Consider the following 18,452-nt stretch of genomic DNA (forward strand, 5'->3'; position numbering starts at 1 on the left):
GGCCACGGCCCAAGGGCAGGCAGGCGCAGAGGGCTCCTCCCGTTGTCCGGCTATGGCACCCTGGCTACACTGGATGGGTGTCACCATCTTGTGCTTCATACACTGAACAGGGTATGAGTCCTTCGGAATGCAGATGGAGCCGCTGGGCACCCAGGGCATCATTTCTCATCGCCCACCTCCAGTCCTTCAGAGAGTCCTGCCCCTGTCACTTGCTCACTCTCTCTCCCTAGAATTGTTAAGGGGGGAGGCCACTGCCTCTCACTGGGATGGCTGATGGCTAACGGTCAGTGCAGTCCCGACCTTTCCCCTGCTGAAAACCTTCCAAAGTGCCTCTGCTTTCTGGGAACAAAGTCTGGACTCTCACCAGGCGGGCAAGGCTCCCACAGAGCTGGGCCGCCCAGCACCCTGGTGCCCACCTCCTCCCCTCCAGCTTCACTGCCCCAGCCCTGCAGGTAACTCCAGTCTGGAGTGCAGATGCTCTTCCTGGAAGCCCCACCCTCCCTCCACCTCTCCAAAGCCCCTTGCCTTGGGTGTCACTTCTTTCCTGAAGCCTCTGTGACCCAAGAAGAAGGGGGGGTGCGGGATAGAAGGCAGCCCATTTGAGGTGGCAGGAGGTTTGGGACCAGAGTCTCTGAATACTGGATTCATCCATGTGTCCTCACGTTAAACGGAACATACATCTGACAACTAATCATTCATCTATAACTGCTACTTTGTACAATTTAAACAATTTATGTTTATTAAGCAATTAAGTACCCTGTTGAATACTTTTTAAACATATCATCTAATCATAATTTTTTTTTTGAGATGGGCTCTTGCTGACCCAGGCTGACCCTGAGCTCCTAGGGTCTAAGTGACCCATCCTCCTGCCTCGGTCTCCTGGGGAACAGGGGCTATAGGCATATGCCATTGTGTTTGACTTTAATTTTTATAACAGCTTGTTGGGTATATATTGTTGTCCCCATTTGGCAGAGGAGAAAACAGAGGCTTAGAGAAGTACATAAAAGCCTGGCACCTGTGGCTGGCTGGTAAGGAGGGCTGGGATCTGAACCTGAACTTTACAGAACCAGGGCCCATGCTTTTATACAGCAGACTCATGGCTTTACACCATTCAAAGATGGGCATCTGTCTGGCCAGTGGTTGCCCTACATCCATTTAAACAAACAAAAAAATCCTAACCCTTAGTACTTTGGGATGTGACCTTGTTTGGAAATAGGGTCACTGCAGACATCAGTGGTTAAGGTGAGGTCCTAGTGGGGCAGGTTGGGTCCTGAGGTCAACATGACTGGAGTCACAGGAGAGGAGATCCTTAATGACAGAGCAGAGCCTGCAGCACCTGCAGCTCCATGTGGGTGACCAGCGGAAGCTAAGAGGAGGCAGAGGGCTCTCCCTCCAGCTAGCCGGGAGCCCAGTGGATGCCTTCATCCCATACTGAAAGCCTCAGAACCATAAGTTGAGTGGGCCAGTTTGTAACACTTCATCAGGGCAGCCCTAGGAACCTAATACCACATCTAAAATTTGTTCTCTTAGGAAATACCTCTTCTCACAGTCTAAGCACCACAAACAAGAACCAGCTCACCTGCTCCAGCCCAGCTGGCAGCTCCTCTGGTGTGATCTAGCCCAGTCCCATCTCTGTACACCTCACCCACTCCCATCCCCACTTTGTTCTGGGTCAAGATGAGTAAACTGAAACAAAACCCAAAGATTCCATCTGGTTTTGTATAAGATAAAACCCATCTGGACCCAACCTGACAGGAAGAAATGTTTTTTGTTTGTTTTAAAATAAGCCTCCCTTATAGGCTCATTCAGCTGGCAGCAGCAGGGAGCCCCTGAGTTAAAGTGAGGTCTTGGCCAAGTGGGGCCTGAGGGCCCTGTGCTGCTGGGCTCTTGACCCTGAGGAACAGAGCCCAAGTATGGGTCTGCCTATTGGCTGCCTGCCTTGGCTGATGAGCGAGCCTGGGAACACTCTCTGCAGCACCTGTCAGACCTCCCAAGCTGCTAGGGGAAGAGTGCTGCAAAGAGGTTTGTGCTCACATGACCCAGATTTAGTGTATGTTCCAAGTGGCCAAGTCCCACTCTCCAAAGCTGGAGAAGGGTCACAGCAGCTCTTTGTATTTAAGGAGCTGATATTCTGAAGTGTTCTAGTTCCTTGGTGCCCAGTGGCCCCAAATTAAACAGGCTAGGAGATTCAAACACAGCAGTGGGCTTCTTTTTCCACAGAGGCATCCATTACAGTGTGCCCAGAAAAAAAGGAGCTGGCAGCCAGAATAGGGGCAGTAGGTAGGATTATGTATGAGTTTGAAATAGAGTGGACAGTGCACAGCAAACAAAAGCAAGGTGTTGCCGCAGTCTCTGGCTGGGCACAAATCACGAGTCTCCACACAGCTTGTAGATTCAAACAGCAATTCTTTATTCCCGAACTCACACCGGCCGTCTACAAACACGTTCTGGGGGAATCCACATTCTCTGCCCAAATCCACACTCTGCCCAAATTCACTACTCCTGGGCTTCTGTCTCCCAAATATACTGTCTGACCCTAAGAACTCAAGAGGAACTCAGCAGCAGGATACGCCCTATTCTAAAGGGGGAACACCCTAATCTCCTATTATGCTAAACTGCCCTATTCTAAAGGGGGAACACCCTAAACACGGATCCGCCCTGGTCCTTGAGCGAGGTCACCTTACATGCAATGTCCTGCAAAATGTCCTATTTCCATGAGTCCTTCCACTAAAGAAACATGGGGGTACGCTGGCAAGGAAATTGTCATACCTACTTGGCTGATGGCTCCCAGCAAGGTGTAAGCTTCAAGTGCACCTGCCAGAGCCAGGAGAGGGCCTAGGGCATGCTAACTTGCCCCTTGGCGGCCACTTCTCTATCCTTTCCCAGTAAGAACTTCAGTTTACCACTCTGGATTTCTTACTGTGTTACAAATATGCAACTGTCAAGTCTTCGTCTTGATGTCCCCAGTGCGTTTGACACAGTTGATCGGCTCCCACCTTCTTGAAGTATTTTTCTCTTGGCTTCCAGAACAGCACACTTATGGTTTCCTACCCCAGTAGCCACTCCCTCTGCTGGTCCTCTTGTCTCTGACTCAAACCCTTGCACTCTTCCCCATGAAATCACTTTTTAGGTGGTCTTAGACTATCTCTTGCATAATTTATAACCAGTCATAACCTTTTCCTTAAACTCCAAACTTACATTACATAACTAACTGCTTGGGTAATAGTTATTTAGTGCTATGCAACAAATTACTCCCAAATCTAGCAGCTTGGAATTAATATCCCACAATTTCTGAGAGTTGGCAATCTGGGAACAGTCTAGTCACATGGCTCTGGTCAGCAGGCGGCAATCATCCAGAGAAGATCCACTTCCAAGCTTATGCACAGGGCTCTCGCAGGACTCCTTGATTTCCCACATTATGGGCCCCTCCCTAGGGCTGCTTGTGACAAGGAAGCTGACTCCTGCCAGGTGAGGGAGAGACCAAAACAGAAGTGGCAGTGTCTTTTATAATCTGATCTTGAAGTGATATGCCCACATTTATTACATACTCTGTTGGTCACAGAACAATCCTGGGACAATGGAGGGTGCAGGGGTATTGCAGAGGCAGGAGGCAGGGACCACTGAGTCACTGCAGAGAATGGGTACCACAGGGGTCTAGTTGATATCTCATAATTAACATGTCCTAATTCACAATCTCAGATCAGCCCCAAACTTGCTCTTCCCCATCTTTATCTCAGTAAATGACAGTAACTCTGTGGTTTAGGACCCAAACCTCCAAGTCATTTTTGACTCTTGCCCTTGTTGAACTCATAAATTCTGTGCATTTTGCCGTCAAGACACATCCCACATTGAGCACTCCGACCCCTCCCACTGCTACCACTCCAGCCCAAGCCGTCACCTCTCCTAATTTGCTTACTGCTTCCATCCCACCTAAGCAGCATATTCTCCACAGTTAGCCAAAGTGCAGGTTTTAAAAATTCACAGCATGACCCCACATGCCCCATTCAGACCTTTGTGTTGGCTGCCCCTTTCAGCTAAGAAAACAGACCCAAACTCCTAAGGTATGATGTAATCTGGACCTTGTGCATCTGTCCAGCCTTCTTTCCTCCATTGGTTCCCTTCACAGAGTTTGTGCCTGCTGCATTGGCCTTTCTGCTGTGCCTGCGCGACACCACCTATCCTCCTTGCTCAAGGTTTTACACTGCCTTTTTCTCTGAAAGCAGCTCCCTGATATCCTTTCATAAGGCCTGCTGCCTCACTTTATTCAGGTCTCTGCTCAAACATTTCCACCTCACAAGCCAACCCCTCAATCTGATGAGTGCCCTCTCCTCTCTCTTTCACAGGGTTTATTCTTGGCATCTCTCATAGTCACCCCCATGAGGGCAAGGCCTTTCATGTGTTCTACTCATGCCAGTCTCCCCAGTACTTACAGCAGTATCTGGCACATAGGAGGCACTCAGTATTTGCTGGACTAATGAACGAAATATAAAGGCTTAGGGTTTAGTAATTCCAACCTGAATTATTTTGGTGGTATAGGGATCCTTAGGTGGAGGAGAGCCCCAAAATGAGGCCAATCCATGTTGGTCCCACAAGCATTTGTGCATCTCTTTGAGGCACAGTACAAAACACATAGGAAGTTAATAAAACAATATATGATTGCTGACCTCTTTCCAAGTTTACAATTTAGCAAAAGATCTGGAGTATGTATATATTTAACCTTTACACTCCATTTGCTTGCTACAGTGTTAAAATCTACCACTACTCCCCTGCTTGAAACCCTTCAGGGACTCAACACTGCTCTGAAGATAAAGCCTGAATTTCTTGCTAGGGGTTACCTGAAATTTCTTGATGTTGCCTCAGTTTACCATTTTCATTTCTCGCCCCTTCCTGCTCTGGACAGTACTCTCCACTGAAATGCTGGCTGCTTCCTAAACATGCACTTTCTCTTGTTTTAGGGTTTCTGCCCAGGCTGCTTCCTCTGTCTCTGCCACCCCCAGCCCTCCTGTCAGTTCACTGTGCTGCTTAACACACCTCCTGGCTCTCATTCTTCGGGGGGGGGGGCGCTCTTTCAGCTGGTGGTCTCAGGTTCTCAATGGGAAGGCAAGCCACATGTACAAGTACTACTTAAATATCCGCATGATCACACTTGCTGATGTCCCACTGACCAAAGAGAGACATGGCTAAGTTGAGATGAAAGGGGTGGAGATATAATCTTTACTTCTGATGGGAGCAGCAGCATAATCACAGCGAAGTGGGGCAAGCACACCAGATGGGAGAATTTCTGTGGTTCTTAGCAAAGCTTTCTGTGCTTCCCACTCCTTTGCAACTCCTACTTCTGATTTTAATCCAGAAATCACATTCTCTGGGAGGATTTTCCTGATTCTCAGAGCCTGAGTGAAAATTATTTCTCAGAATACCTTATATTAATCATGGCATGTCTCTATCTTGTCTCTAATGAACATACAAATAGATTTGATACACATCGGAACTCACACCCTATGTTCTCCATTCTATGGCAATGTGTTCCCTATATGACAGAAAGGTCATAGAAAAGAGGGTAATGTAGTTTTTGCCTTAATGCCGAGTATGGTGCCTGATCCTTTAAAATGCCTGAAATAAAGAGGCACATAATGAAAATAAGGCAATCACCTTTTAAAAAGGCATAATGTTCTGAGACCATTGCTGGGTAACACTCAACAGGCTGCGTTTTATTTTGGGGGTGGGGATACTGGGGATTGAACCCATGTGCTTTCCTGCTGAGCCACATCCCCAGCCCTTTTTATTTTAACACAGGATCTCACTAAGTTGCTAACGCTGGCCTCAAACTTGCGATCCTCCTGAGCTGCTGAGATTACAGGTATGTCCCACTGCAGATAGCAAGAGGATGCAAATCTTTTTTTCCCTTTTTTTTTTTCAGTTGTAGATGGACACAATACCTTTATTTTGTTTGTTTATTTTTACGTAGTGCTGAGGATCAAACCCAGTGCCTCATACGTACAGGGCAAGTGCTCTACCACTGAGTCACAACCCCAGGATGCAAATCTTATTAATGAAAGGCTTCACATGGCACAATGCTAAATAAAATAAGACTGAAATGTTCCTCAGAAGGGAGAAACGAAAATTAGCCACAGAAACAACATTCTCCTTTTATTAGCTTCACGATACTGTTTTAAAATCCATCTCTCCATAAGAGTCTTTAACATTCTTTGAAAGTAGACAAATTGTCTTTAAGAGAAATATCTTGTACTTGGTCCAGTCCTCAGTCCTGCGTCTATTATTTGGCGGTAGCAACAAAATCTAGCATCTCAGAAAAGCACTGTAAAGGTTGGGAGGTCACCAACCAGGCCATCCTTCTGTCCTGTTCACATACAGACACATGTGTGCAACATATACTATATATTTTTGTGTGTATAGACTTTTTTTTAAACAAAAATAACAGTTTGCACAACTCTAGCAATCCTTTAAAGGTACACAGGAACAATTAGGCTTCAGTATAATTATTTTTTACTTTGGATTAAAGTGGAAATTTTAGGCCTAAAAATAAGATTGCTAAACAAGAGGCCATATAGCATCATAGACTTAATACATCCTAGTCCTCACAAAATTAGAAATACAGTGGTGTTATCCTTAACCTGGGTGCTATACATCCCCAGAGATTATTTTCATTTTAACTAAAATGCAAAAGCAAAATAGTGCATTAAAGTAATCCTCTACTCATTACATTAGCACATATACCAAATTATACTAACTGCACGATCGTCTCTATGTAACAAGGCTCTATTTTTAGCATGTGCTCATCTCTACATCATTAAATACAGTACCCAGCAGCAACCACCAAAGAAGACAGCATGCTGCATGGCAAGAGAAGGGAGAACTTTACAGGCTGGTAACTTGGGCAACCCAAAGGAGAACCAATGACAAAACAAATCTTACACAATATATGCAGAACTAATGTACAGTGACATTTAATGTACTGTTTTACCAGAAGGAGTACATTTAGGTTACAGTTACATGGAAAAACGAAGTGAAGTTCTAGGCTTTCTCCTAGAATATTCTAAATGTTCATCAAAAGTTAATTAGTATAATACAGATGACCACCAGATGATTGAATAAACAGAATATGGTCATGTATGTAGTGAATTAAAAACAGATTCTGGGACTAGAAGCTACCACCAAAATATCCAGAAACTTGAGTTAACAGATGTTCTATTTTGCATTCTTGATCCTAATAAATACAACCATTAACTGTTTACAGACTATGAGTGCAAGGTAGTGGCCCAGAGGACAGTCACAGAGGAGAATGAGATAAAAAGTATCCCAGATGAGTGAGGACAAAGAGCTTCTCCTGATTTTTGGTTTTCCCCCATACTCAAAGTCCATTTCTTTGAGTCAGAAATCTTTTCAACAACTCGAGCCCATTCCCACTGCCCCCATCAAGGTACAAGAGAGCCTAAGCTTGGTGCTGCAAAGTCCTTCGGATGCTGGTGTGACTCTTGATCGTAAATGCAGGGCCATCTATGTGGGGCCTCTCAGGTTTTCCTGGCACTTGTTCCTATGGAAGCAGGCGGCAGTGCCTCTGAAGCCCCACTGAGGTAATGCTTAGGAGACTCAGAAGAAGGAGGTATCCGACGAGAAGGCACCTGCAAGTCTAAAGTCCTCTTTGGTGAGAACGCTGTACATCCGCTGAGGCAGAGCTTTGGAGTAGGGTGCAGGGCGCGGCACGGTGGTGCGTAAGATGAGTTCCCGGCCAGCAGGAGCAGGGAAGTCAGATACTGGGTTGTGCCTTCTTTCCTCTGGGCAGCCCACTTTCTTCAGTTCCTCCTCTGGTGGAGCCATGGCTGCAGCCTTGAATAGAATCAAAGGCTAAACTCAAGAACAAGTCGAATGCTAGACTCAGGTACTTTTGAGGACAGATGAATGTGATATATACATAAAAATGTCCTACATTACTCAGTAATGCAGTTAGCTATGTTATGATTGCTCAAAATAAATAACACAGAAAATGCCAGAAGCTTGAAACACTGCATGAGCCAGTAGATTGGTAATAGGCAGAAAGGAAACGACCGCCAGGCAATCTGCTTTGAAAAGTGAGGGCTATGCTCAGACATCTTATGAAAAGGAATTATGGAGCTGTGCCGGTTTCTGTTTCTTCAAGCAATGACCCAAGTCCAAGTCAGAGTTCCAAGTTGGTAAGGAGCTATCTTCTCTCCAGAGTCTGGAAAGATTTTTATCTCTACCCCTTCAATCAATTCTTTGTAAGGTTAACTTACCAAATGAAAACTGGGGACATTGGTCTTGTTTGCTGGGCAGTTAAGCACTACAGAAGTGACAGAGGTCCATATAGCAATGGCCACAAAAGAATAGCTGATCTCAAAGGCATCAATTTTTTCATTATCATTGCACAAAATATATTAGAGCCTTTTTAAAAACTATGGTCACTATACTTTCATGGTACCATTGCTTTGGAAAAAAGAGTAATTGGTTTGTCAATGGAAACATGAATCATGTTAAGCTAAACACCAGCAAGGAAGTTATGCCAAATCCAGACTGTTAGGTGGTTAGTTTAAATGACCTTATGAAGTTAGAGGGATGGGAAGGAACAAGGAACTATGAGGGACAAAAGCTATTTTGTTACCTCATCAGAAGATTCAGTCAGCTTGAGAAAGAGTGAGAAAAGAAACAGTGATGAAAGGGAACAAGCAAGATGGTTTAAAAAGAGCTGGACAAGAGCTTTCAAGATTATTTCCAAGACAGCATGCACTACATTAAGAAACATGATCCTATCAAAAGAATATTTTAAGATGAATAAAGTCACACCACATACAACACACCTAGCTGTCAAATAAGAACAGACACATCCCACTACTCATGCATCTGATGGTTCAACAGGTGACAGATAGGGTGTCATTTAATGAGCAAATGATCTTAAAAGCCTAGCTCTTTCTAAATTTATTGCCTAAAGTGTGTACTGCTTGAAAAATAGATGTTCCAGTGAATAAATGTCTAGGACTTGGCAAAACTGAAGCAAAAAACCATCATTTTGTGCTGAATTCCATTTAAAGATGTAAATACCTATAATTAAGTTTATAAAAATTGTAATTTTAAAGAAAAGTTTTAAATACATGTTATAGGCTGTAGAATTCTCAGTGAGATGTCATCACAACTTTTAAAAAATGTTAAAATCTTGATTTATTTGTAAAATTGATATGAAGTGTCAATTATGAAGAATTCACATGAATAAACTTCAACAGTTTAGCCAGATATTTAAGAGCCAAGTTTAAAAATGTACCAACCAGATGCTTGTTATATGAATTATACAAGTCTACAAATTCTTTAAACATTCACTGTAGGTTCTGAAAAATTGAAATCTTTTTAAAAAAAATTACATAATGTGGGCTGAATTTATAATTTCAGTGTCCATTAAAGGTCATTACCTATACAATCAGACACTGAAAACACATTGCTTTGTTTATTAATTTTGAAAGTCTTGTTTTCAACTTGATATGGCTATGTTAAATGTTAAGTTTTCCTACCCAATGATGTTTGTCATTTTTTTCTTTGTAATTTTCTGCATTGTCAAAAATTTAATAAAAATGCAGCCTATGCATAATTGGAGGAGGGAGGAAAGGAGATTATTTTCATGTTGAAAATAATTTTGCTTTAGTATACAAAATAAGTAATACTCCAACACTAAAAGTATAAACACATTAAATTTTAGAGTCTCAACACAAAATTAAAAAAAAAATCGAAGAGTTTTGCTGAGGAAAATTCATAGTAATGATTAATAAGGACACAGGCCTGTAAAATTCTGCATAGGAAGCTGGTGAAGGATGTGAAAACCAATTCCATTCATTTTCATGCCAGAAAACAAAACAAAGCAAGCATCTATTGTTTGAGACTTTTAAAAGGAAACAAAATATTTGGTTCTTAACTTGAAATTATTAAATTTAGGGAGCTACTCCATAAATAATCTGTTAGCACTTGCAAACAATTTGGATCAAAATATTTGACCATAATTTTGAATATTCTAATTAGAAGTACTCCAGACCAACTCAGCAGGGATTGTTCCATGTATAGTCCAATGAAAATCTTTGCTTACAAGAATTACACTCTCAACACTGAACCGGTTTGGTTTCCAGTGTCCTCACATTCCCAGGTCAAGGGAGCCTGTATTTAGTGCATATCATAATACTTTAATAGTAATGTGCCCTGAAATAATTATTATTTGTGGGAAGCCAGTACCCGGTTAACAGTAACCAAGGTACTACGTAAGAATAAAAACTTACTTTCTTGTAATGATGATGCCAATTTTTCAATTGGGCTTTCTTTCCGTGCTGAAGCCTAAATTTCCATAGTACTAAAAAAACTTGAAATCATTGTCTTCGAGAAAGGGAATCTTCTAGGAAATTTCTAAATTTAGATCTCTTCACTATTATTAGACTAGAGTTACAATTCAGACTGAATTATGAATTTGTTTTGAAGTATGTAGGGTTTAAAGATGGAACTCTAATTAAAGTTCCATTAGTCTAAAACTGAACTGTAATTTGAAAGTAGGAAGCTTTGTTTTCCATAGCATAGTTATGTCCAGTTTCTATAACAATGGATTTCATACTTCTATTTTCTGAAATTTAGTTCCTAAGATGTACTTATCTTACTTAAATATGTAGGAAACTTCTGAGTTCAGACTCAGAAGTCAGAGTCATTGTCTCTTCAACATCTAAACCCAATGCCCGTCTCTTAGCAGCTCAAAATGACATCTTCCCAAACAGAGGTCTGGTGAGATCACCATAGTCAGTAAGCAGTCTCACATACCCTCTGAGCATTCACGAACAACTTGTGAATGATCCTTCCAGCGTGTCCTCTTCCTGCCCCGGTGACTAACACTTCGGGCTGCTCCAACAGGCAACTCACAAACCTAGGAGAGAAGTGGTGAATGGATGGGGAGTAGCTGCTCAGGACACTGTTTGCATTGTCTCAGATAATTTGAGGATTTATCAATAAAATTTAATATTGGTTAAACTTACTAATGCTGGAGTGGAAATTTCATAGGCTAGACAGGACATTTAGAATTAAAATTAACTGACAATCTTACTGCTTTTCTGTTTTCATACAAGTTCTAAAAAGCCTATCTCTGTCAATTTAAGAAATATTCAGTCTATTTGTTTCATACTAGAAATTTGGGAAATGCTATATTGAAAATCAGAATAAGGATTTTTAGACCATAGAAACCAAATTTTATTTATCTAGCAAAGCAATGATCCGTATTTCTTTTTTTTTAAAGGGTGTGTGTGTGTGCTTAAAAATCTGTTTTTACTGGGCATAGCTGCAGTTGTAAGCTGTGCCATGATGTGCTAGAAACACTGAATTACAAAGCGTGTCACAGTGTACAGTGGAACTAACAGTCGAAGGCACACAGCCACCAAGCAACACCACCTGCTCACTAATTCATACTGCTATTTCAGGAATGATTCCCTTGATTAGAGCTTGTTCTGCTCATTTAAAAGGAAGACATTTTCAAGAGTAAAGTAGGCTGAGAGAAATTTTCACTCAACAAAAGACACAAATTCAAACAAGAACTTGATAATATATGACAAGGCATTTGCAATAGCTTTTATTTAACATCAATGATTTCTTATGGGAAACCTTGTGTCACATCAAAACACTGTACTTTCAAGTAACACGGGCAAAAATGGACAAAAGCTCACAGTGACAGACTCACTGGTAAAAATGTTGTCTCATAAAGAGGGAGAGGCTGCCCCAATCATTTGCCTTATTTGGGACAAGCCATATGGTCACTCTTCCAAAACATTTGTAAGATACATGCCTTTGCTATGACAAATATTGTTTAAATAACTAGGAATAGTGAGTAGATGTATAGGTCCAGAACACTGTGCTATGGTCAAGGAACAGGGACTGCCGAGAGCCACATATGGGACACTACAAATAATGGAGTTAACAAACAGTTCTGCTACAGGAAACCTCAGGCAACACATCTCCAGGAGCAAAGGACCCTAGAAAAAGAGGCTCTGCTAGACAGTTTCTGAAAATGGAAGAAAAGGAAACACCAAGTAAAAGTTAAGAGCAGAGGTCAAATTCTAGGATAATTCTCTAGTGAATGCTTGTTTCAAATAATGTATGAATACTACAAAATAATTTGAGTATTCTAAATTTTCTAAAGAGAATGGTGGTTAAAAGGACAAAACTGAGATAATTAAACTGTGATTACCTTTCAAGATCTTCCTTTTCCTCCTCTTGTTCACATTTCTCAGTTCCAAACTTGGCTTTCAGGGACCGGGCTCTAGCAATTGTAGCTTCAACATTAGTAATTTGATGGATGATCTCCTAAAACAGGAAAAGGGAGAAGTACACTGAAAAACAGCAAAAAGCAAAGCCATTTAAAAACATTTCTTTAAAATAATTATTGCCAAGTGGGATGAACATTTGGCAAGATTCTGAAACTATACCAAACTTACTTCCAATTTCTTGTCTTCTGGATTGGGGAAGTGCAAAACTTTACTGGAATGAGATATGATCTGCTTTATAATCTTCTTAACAGAAGAAATATTTTCCAGACTTTCTGGTTTTTAAAAAGATCAAATCCATTGTTAAATAAATTAAGCCTAATACACTTCGATTTTAGAAATGAATTAATGATTAATAAGACATTTACCTTCTTCCTTTACCTTGAGTACAGCTGCATGAATCACACAAGGTAACAGGTGCCGAGCAAGGTCTGCAGGTTTCTGGAATGCTAGATAGTGTAGCACCTGCAGGGGAACCAACATTACATGATGATCACTACAGGTGCCAAAGCATGAAGCAGCCACCTATCAAAGTACAGAATCTTCTACCTCAACCACATCCTGGCAGGAGAGAATGGATCTCTTCTCTTGCTACCTATCTCTACTCACCCAGGTAAGTAGCTACCACTCCCAAAGGTAAGCATGTTATCACTGAAAACAGTAAGGAACTTCAACTTTAATAAAACCAAAATATTTTCATTTTTTCCTGTTTCCATGTCATACATGTAAATTAGGAAAATACAAAGAAAATGGCACAGCATTTTCATTCTAGGTTTTTTAAAGACATAGAATATATAAAGGACACTAGCATTAAATATGTACAATACTGTTTTGTAAACTGCTTTTCTCAATATCTCTAAATATTAGTAGTGACCTTCTACAAAGTGTTTTAGTTGTTCTGGTACTGAGTTTTTTCCCAAGATGCAAACTGCTGTATTAAAAAAAAATAGTAGTAGATGGACATAATACCTTTATTTTTTTTCATTAATTTTTATGTGGTGCTGAGAATCGAACCTAGTGCCTCAGACATGCTAGGCAAGGGCTCTACTACAGAGCCACATCCCCAGTCCGCTTTAATTCTTTTTATTATAAAAATACAGAGAAGTGTGTTCAACACATGTACTCTACCTTATTCAACAATAAAAGCAAACATTTCAAAAATAAACAAATATAGGGAAGTATAATGCAGACATTCTCCTTCCCAAAGACCAACACATCTTTTGTGTTTTTCTTCAGGTATGTTTCTATGCCAATTTAAACACAGAAATATAGATGCACATGGGATTTAGCATACTTATAGGTTTATATGCTACATGTATAGCATGTATGCAGGTTTTTAGCATATTTATAAGATTGATTAATTATCACTATTATCTAAATCCAGATAGTTCCATTAGATAATTTCATTATCTAAGTTCATTCTGGAAGTAGTAGTCATTCCCTTCTGACCATCCTATGCTCAATCCCTATCGCCATTCCCTGGAAACTACTTAAATCTAACTTTCTGCCTCTCTGATAGCATACAAATGGAATCATGTGGTATCTAACTTTTTTCTTGGCTTCCTTCACTTAGCATAATGTTTGTGGTTCTTCCATTGTTGCAACATATATCAATACTTCATGTTTGAGGTTGAAGATTCCATTGTTTAGAGAGACTACATTTTCCTTCTCCATTCATCAGATGATAGACACTTGCATTTGTTTCATCTTTTAGCCATTATAAATAATATTGCCAACATTCATATATTCAACTTTATCTGTCCTTTTCCTATTCTAGGGTAGCATGTTACATTTAATAGTCATTTTCCTGGGCTCCTCTTGGCTATGACAGTTTCTTAGACTTTCCTTATTTTATTGACCCTGACAGTTTTGAGGAGTTCAAGTTGGCTACTTTGTAAAAAGTCCTTCAGTTGGGTTTTATCTGCTTCTTTCATGATGAGTTATGTATTTTGGGGAGGAAGACCACAAAGTACCATTCTCTTCACATCACATCAAGAATGCAAGTCAATGTGATTTATCCTTGTTGTTAATAACCTTCATTACCTGGCTAAGATAATGTTCTGACAGGTTTCTGCACTGAAACTTTCTTCTTTATACCTGAATTCCTTAGAAGTTACTTTGTAAAGCTCATACTTGAAGTAGTTAACTCTGCACAGATTTGTCTCTTCTGACCCATTTATTTATGTATTTATTTATTTATTTTTGACAGGGGAAGTACTGGGAATTGAACTCATGGACACTCAAACCACTGAGCCACATCCCCAGACCTATTTTGTGTTTTATTTAGAGACAGGGTCTCACTGAGTTGCTTAGTGTCTCACTCTTGCTGAGGCTGGCTTTGAATCCAATTCTCCTGCCTCAGCCTCTGGGATTACAGGAGTACACCACTGTGCCAGGCTTATTCAATTATTTATATCAGTATGAACTCAAGAATATTTATTTTTTTACTTCGAGTTATAATGTAATTACCACTGTATGTGTTGCTCACATTGCTTGTGTGATGGCCACTGGAAGCTCTGTCAGATGGTGCCTGTGTCCCTTTAACATACCCTCAAAATTATATGGAGTCTTTTTTTTTAAAAAAAGCTCTTTTAAAAATAGAATGTTTCTCATTTTGGGTTTATCTAATGTTTCCTCATAACTAGATTTATGATACACATTCATGGATCAAACAGTACCCTAAGTAGTGTTGTGTCTTTCAGAGTATCACACCTCTCATGTAAGTAATCTCCATCTGGTCTTTACTATTGATCTTAAGTGTGATCCATCCTTTGAAAATATCATTCCATTTTGCCATGATATAGTCACTATTGCCTTGCAATGAAGAAGCAATCTTTAGGAAAACACTTTAAAACCATGTAAGTATGGTGCTCTTCACCCAAACTTTCACTTAGACTTAAAAGCTAATGATGACTCTTGCCTAAACCAATCTTCATTATGCATATAGTTGTAAAATGAAGAGTTTCCAACTCCAACATATCCTCAACCTTTACCAGTTATCTTTGTTCTATAAGAAATGCCCTCCCTTCTTCCCCATTTTTTTAATATATCCAATTCATTTTTGTCTTAATTATTTGGCAAACTTCCCCAGATAAGCCAATGAGAGTCCCTTCAATCTAGGTCCTCATGAAATACCTTCCTCTCTCATTTTTAAAGTACTTCCTTACTTTCTAGAAATATTATGTTCCAGGCTCATCTTATACCTTCCTTGCTCCAGTCATAAAACCAGCAGTCTTTCTCCACAAAACCCCCTGACCCCTTCATTAGTGGGGATTGAACCCATGGCCTCTTGCATGCTAGGCTCCACCATTGAGCAATATCCCTGGTTTTTATATTTATCTTGAGACAGGGTCTTGCTAAATTGCCCAGGTTCGTCTCAGACTTGTAATCTTCCTGATTCAGCCTGAGTAGCTGGAATTACAGGTTTATGCCACTGTGCCTGGCTTGGCCAATTATTTGAGGAAAAGCATGGCTACTTTATAAAGAGTGTTTTAGACAACATGTGTCCATTATTAATGTGGTGCCAATGCTTCTAGAAGAGAGCTAGAAAACATGCTTCTACTTCTACATATACCTACTTACATATTTGCATACCCTCATATCTATCCATATTTTAGAAACCTACAAGTCTGCATTAAAACCTCCTAGTTTTAATTTATTTTGGCTCTTTGTGATATGCAAATTTCTCCCAGTTCACAAATGTCTGTTTATCATTTGCTATTTGACTTGTTTTTCTTTGTCATCAAGAGTTTATTTTTACCCAAATTTTAAACTGCAGTATGGATTTTAAGTTCTAATTAGAAAACCTTTCCCTGGACTCAGATTAGATTTCATCCATGTTTTCTTCTAGTACCCACATGGTTTCATCTTCAGTCCATTCTTGTGTGTGGTATAAGAGATTGAATTTTACCTTTATCAACATCATTTATTAAGAAGGTGACTTTTGCCCCAGTGAGTTGAGATGCCATCTTTATCATATACTAGATTTCCATATGTATTTTTAGACCTTCTAGTCTGTTTCAGTGGGCTATTTATATACCACTATCACATAATTTAAACAAAGTATGCTTTAATATCTGGTAGGACTAGTATCTCCCCCACCCCCACTATTCTCCGATATTCTTGCATGTTTTCTAAAAATAATTGACTCATCTAAAGCATATAATTAAATGGTTTAAGGTATATTTAGAGTTGTACAACCACGACCATAATTAACTTTAGGATATTTTCATTACTCCAAAAAGAAACTCATTAGCAGTCACTATTCTTATCTATTTTTCCAAATGAACATTATTATAAACTTGCCTGGCTCCATAATAAAGTCTCTTGGCATTTTTTTAATTAGGAGTGCACTAAATTTATAACTTAGGGAGAAATGACCTTAATGATGTCCAGGCTTCCTAAAATCAACAGGTATCTATTTGTTCAGATATATTTGAGTACTGTTTTATTTTCCTTCAGATTTCAAACCCTTTATCCCCTCTTATAATGAAATTTTCCGAATGATTATTTATGCCTGTCAATCTAGTGAGTGTTATTAATTTTAAATCTTGCTATCTGGACAAATTCTTTTGTTTGAATTATTGATGTTATATATTTTTTTAGGTACACACACTGTCAACATCATCTACAGCATTCTTCTTTGTAATTCTATCTTTGCCTTCTCCTATCTAATTACATTGGCCATTACCTTTAGAATAATGTTTAATGGCAGTGGAGATAATAGGCATCTTTGTTTCATTCCTTAGTGATCTCTGGGGCCTCCCCTATATCAGATGCTGGATTAAGGACTAAAATTCATATGTATTTTATCAAAGGCTTTTTTGGCACATATGAAGATAATGATATAAAGACCTATTAGTGAAATAAATTATGTAAATAGACTTCCAAATGATCATCCTTACATTCAGCCAACATGTATTATCTTCTAAAAGTTCTATTGAGAATCTGTCCACTTGAGATTTTTGAATCAAATTTCTTAAGTATTACTAGTCTATTCTTTTAATATGCTATCCTGAATCAGGTTGGTTAGCTACCAGTGTTAGAAGTTGATTTACAAAAAAAAAAAATTATTCTTCCACTTCCTATATTTAAACAATTTATGGAGCGTTGGGACTACATGTGGATTTTCAATATTTAGTTCAATTTCTCTTAGCACTAGCCCCATATTGCTTCTATTTTATGTGGTAGTTGATAACTGTTCTCTATTTCTTCTACGGAAATTGGTCTCTTTACATGTCGTCTTTGCTGGGGTTAGTTCCGGTATACTATATTTTCCTAGGAAATCACCCAGTTTGACTTGGTTTTCAAATTTATATACACAGATATTACAAAGTAGCTTTAAAAAAATGTTCTTTATCAGTTATTTGTCCTTTTTGTCATTCATTTTGTGCATGTGCTTTTCTTGTTTCAAAAGCTAATGGTTCTTTTTTTTTTTCTTAAAGAACTAGGTTTGTTAAATCTGCTTTTCTGTTTTGTTTTCTTTAGGTTTTACTTTGTTCTTTTCCTAGACTTTTGAGTTAGGAATTCATTTATTTTCATTCTTTTTAGTTATTTGCTACATGGTGCAGGAGGAATAAAACTTGGCCTTGCACATGTTAGGCAAGTGTGCACCTCTGAGCTATATACCAGCCCTCTTTATTTTTATTGGTAAAGATTTATTTCTCTTTGCTTTCTGAAAAAAAATTTGGATATTTAGAATAAAAATGTAAACCTTTCTAAAGAATATCCTTGCCTTAACACCTTTTGTGGTGCTATTAATTCCTCTGTATCTTTAACCCCTTTGTAATATAGTCTAACAATTTTATTTTTTAGTTGTACACAATCTTTATTTTGTTTGTTTTTATGTGGTGCTGAGGATTGAAGGCCTTGCATGTGCTAGGCGAGCACTCTACCGCTGAGCCACGACCCCAGCCCGTGTCTAACAATTTTAAATGGTATCCTGTAATCTACTTTCTGTGTAAGACTCAATGATTTTTCTATTTACCCCCTCCTTTAGTACCAATTTTTAATTTTTTTTGTAGATGGACAGCATGCCTTTATTTTATTTGTGTATTTTTTTATGTGGTGCTGAAGATTGAACCCTGTGCCTCCCATATGGAAGGCAAGCACTCTCCCACTGAGCTACAGCCCTTAGTACCAATTTTTTAA

The 18,452-nt window shown here is 39.4% G+C and overlaps 1 protein-coding gene across 1 annotated transcript in view; it reads right to left on the reverse strand.

Annotated features, from left to right (window-relative positions):
- Positions 1–6,134: 6,134 nt before the first annotated feature.
- The window catches only part of Rab3gap1 (RAB3 GTPase activating protein catalytic subunit 1), an 89,232-nt gene continuing 76,914 nt past the window's right edge, over positions 6,135–18,452 (reverse strand). The window contains exons 20-24 of the mRNA XM_076865910.1: positions 12,671–12,767; positions 12,474–12,577; positions 12,227–12,342; positions 10,813–10,915; positions 6,135–7,845 (exon numbers count right to left, since the gene is read on the reverse strand). Coding sequence (XP_076722025.1) covers positions 7,609–7,845; positions 10,813–10,915; positions 12,227–12,342; positions 12,474–12,577; positions 12,671–12,767 — 657 coding nt within the window. The 3' untranslated portion in view covers positions 6,135–7,608. The remainder of the gene's footprint in view (positions 7,846–10,812; positions 10,916–12,226; positions 12,343–12,473; positions 12,578–12,670; positions 12,768–18,452) is intronic.

Source organism: Callospermophilus lateralis, chromosome 9 (assembly GCF_048772815.1).
Source record: "Callospermophilus lateralis isolate mCalLat2 chromosome 9, mCalLat2.hap1, whole genome shotgun sequence".
Taxonomy (NCBI): Eukaryota; Metazoa; Chordata; class Mammalia; order Rodentia; family Sciuridae; genus Callospermophilus; species Callospermophilus lateralis.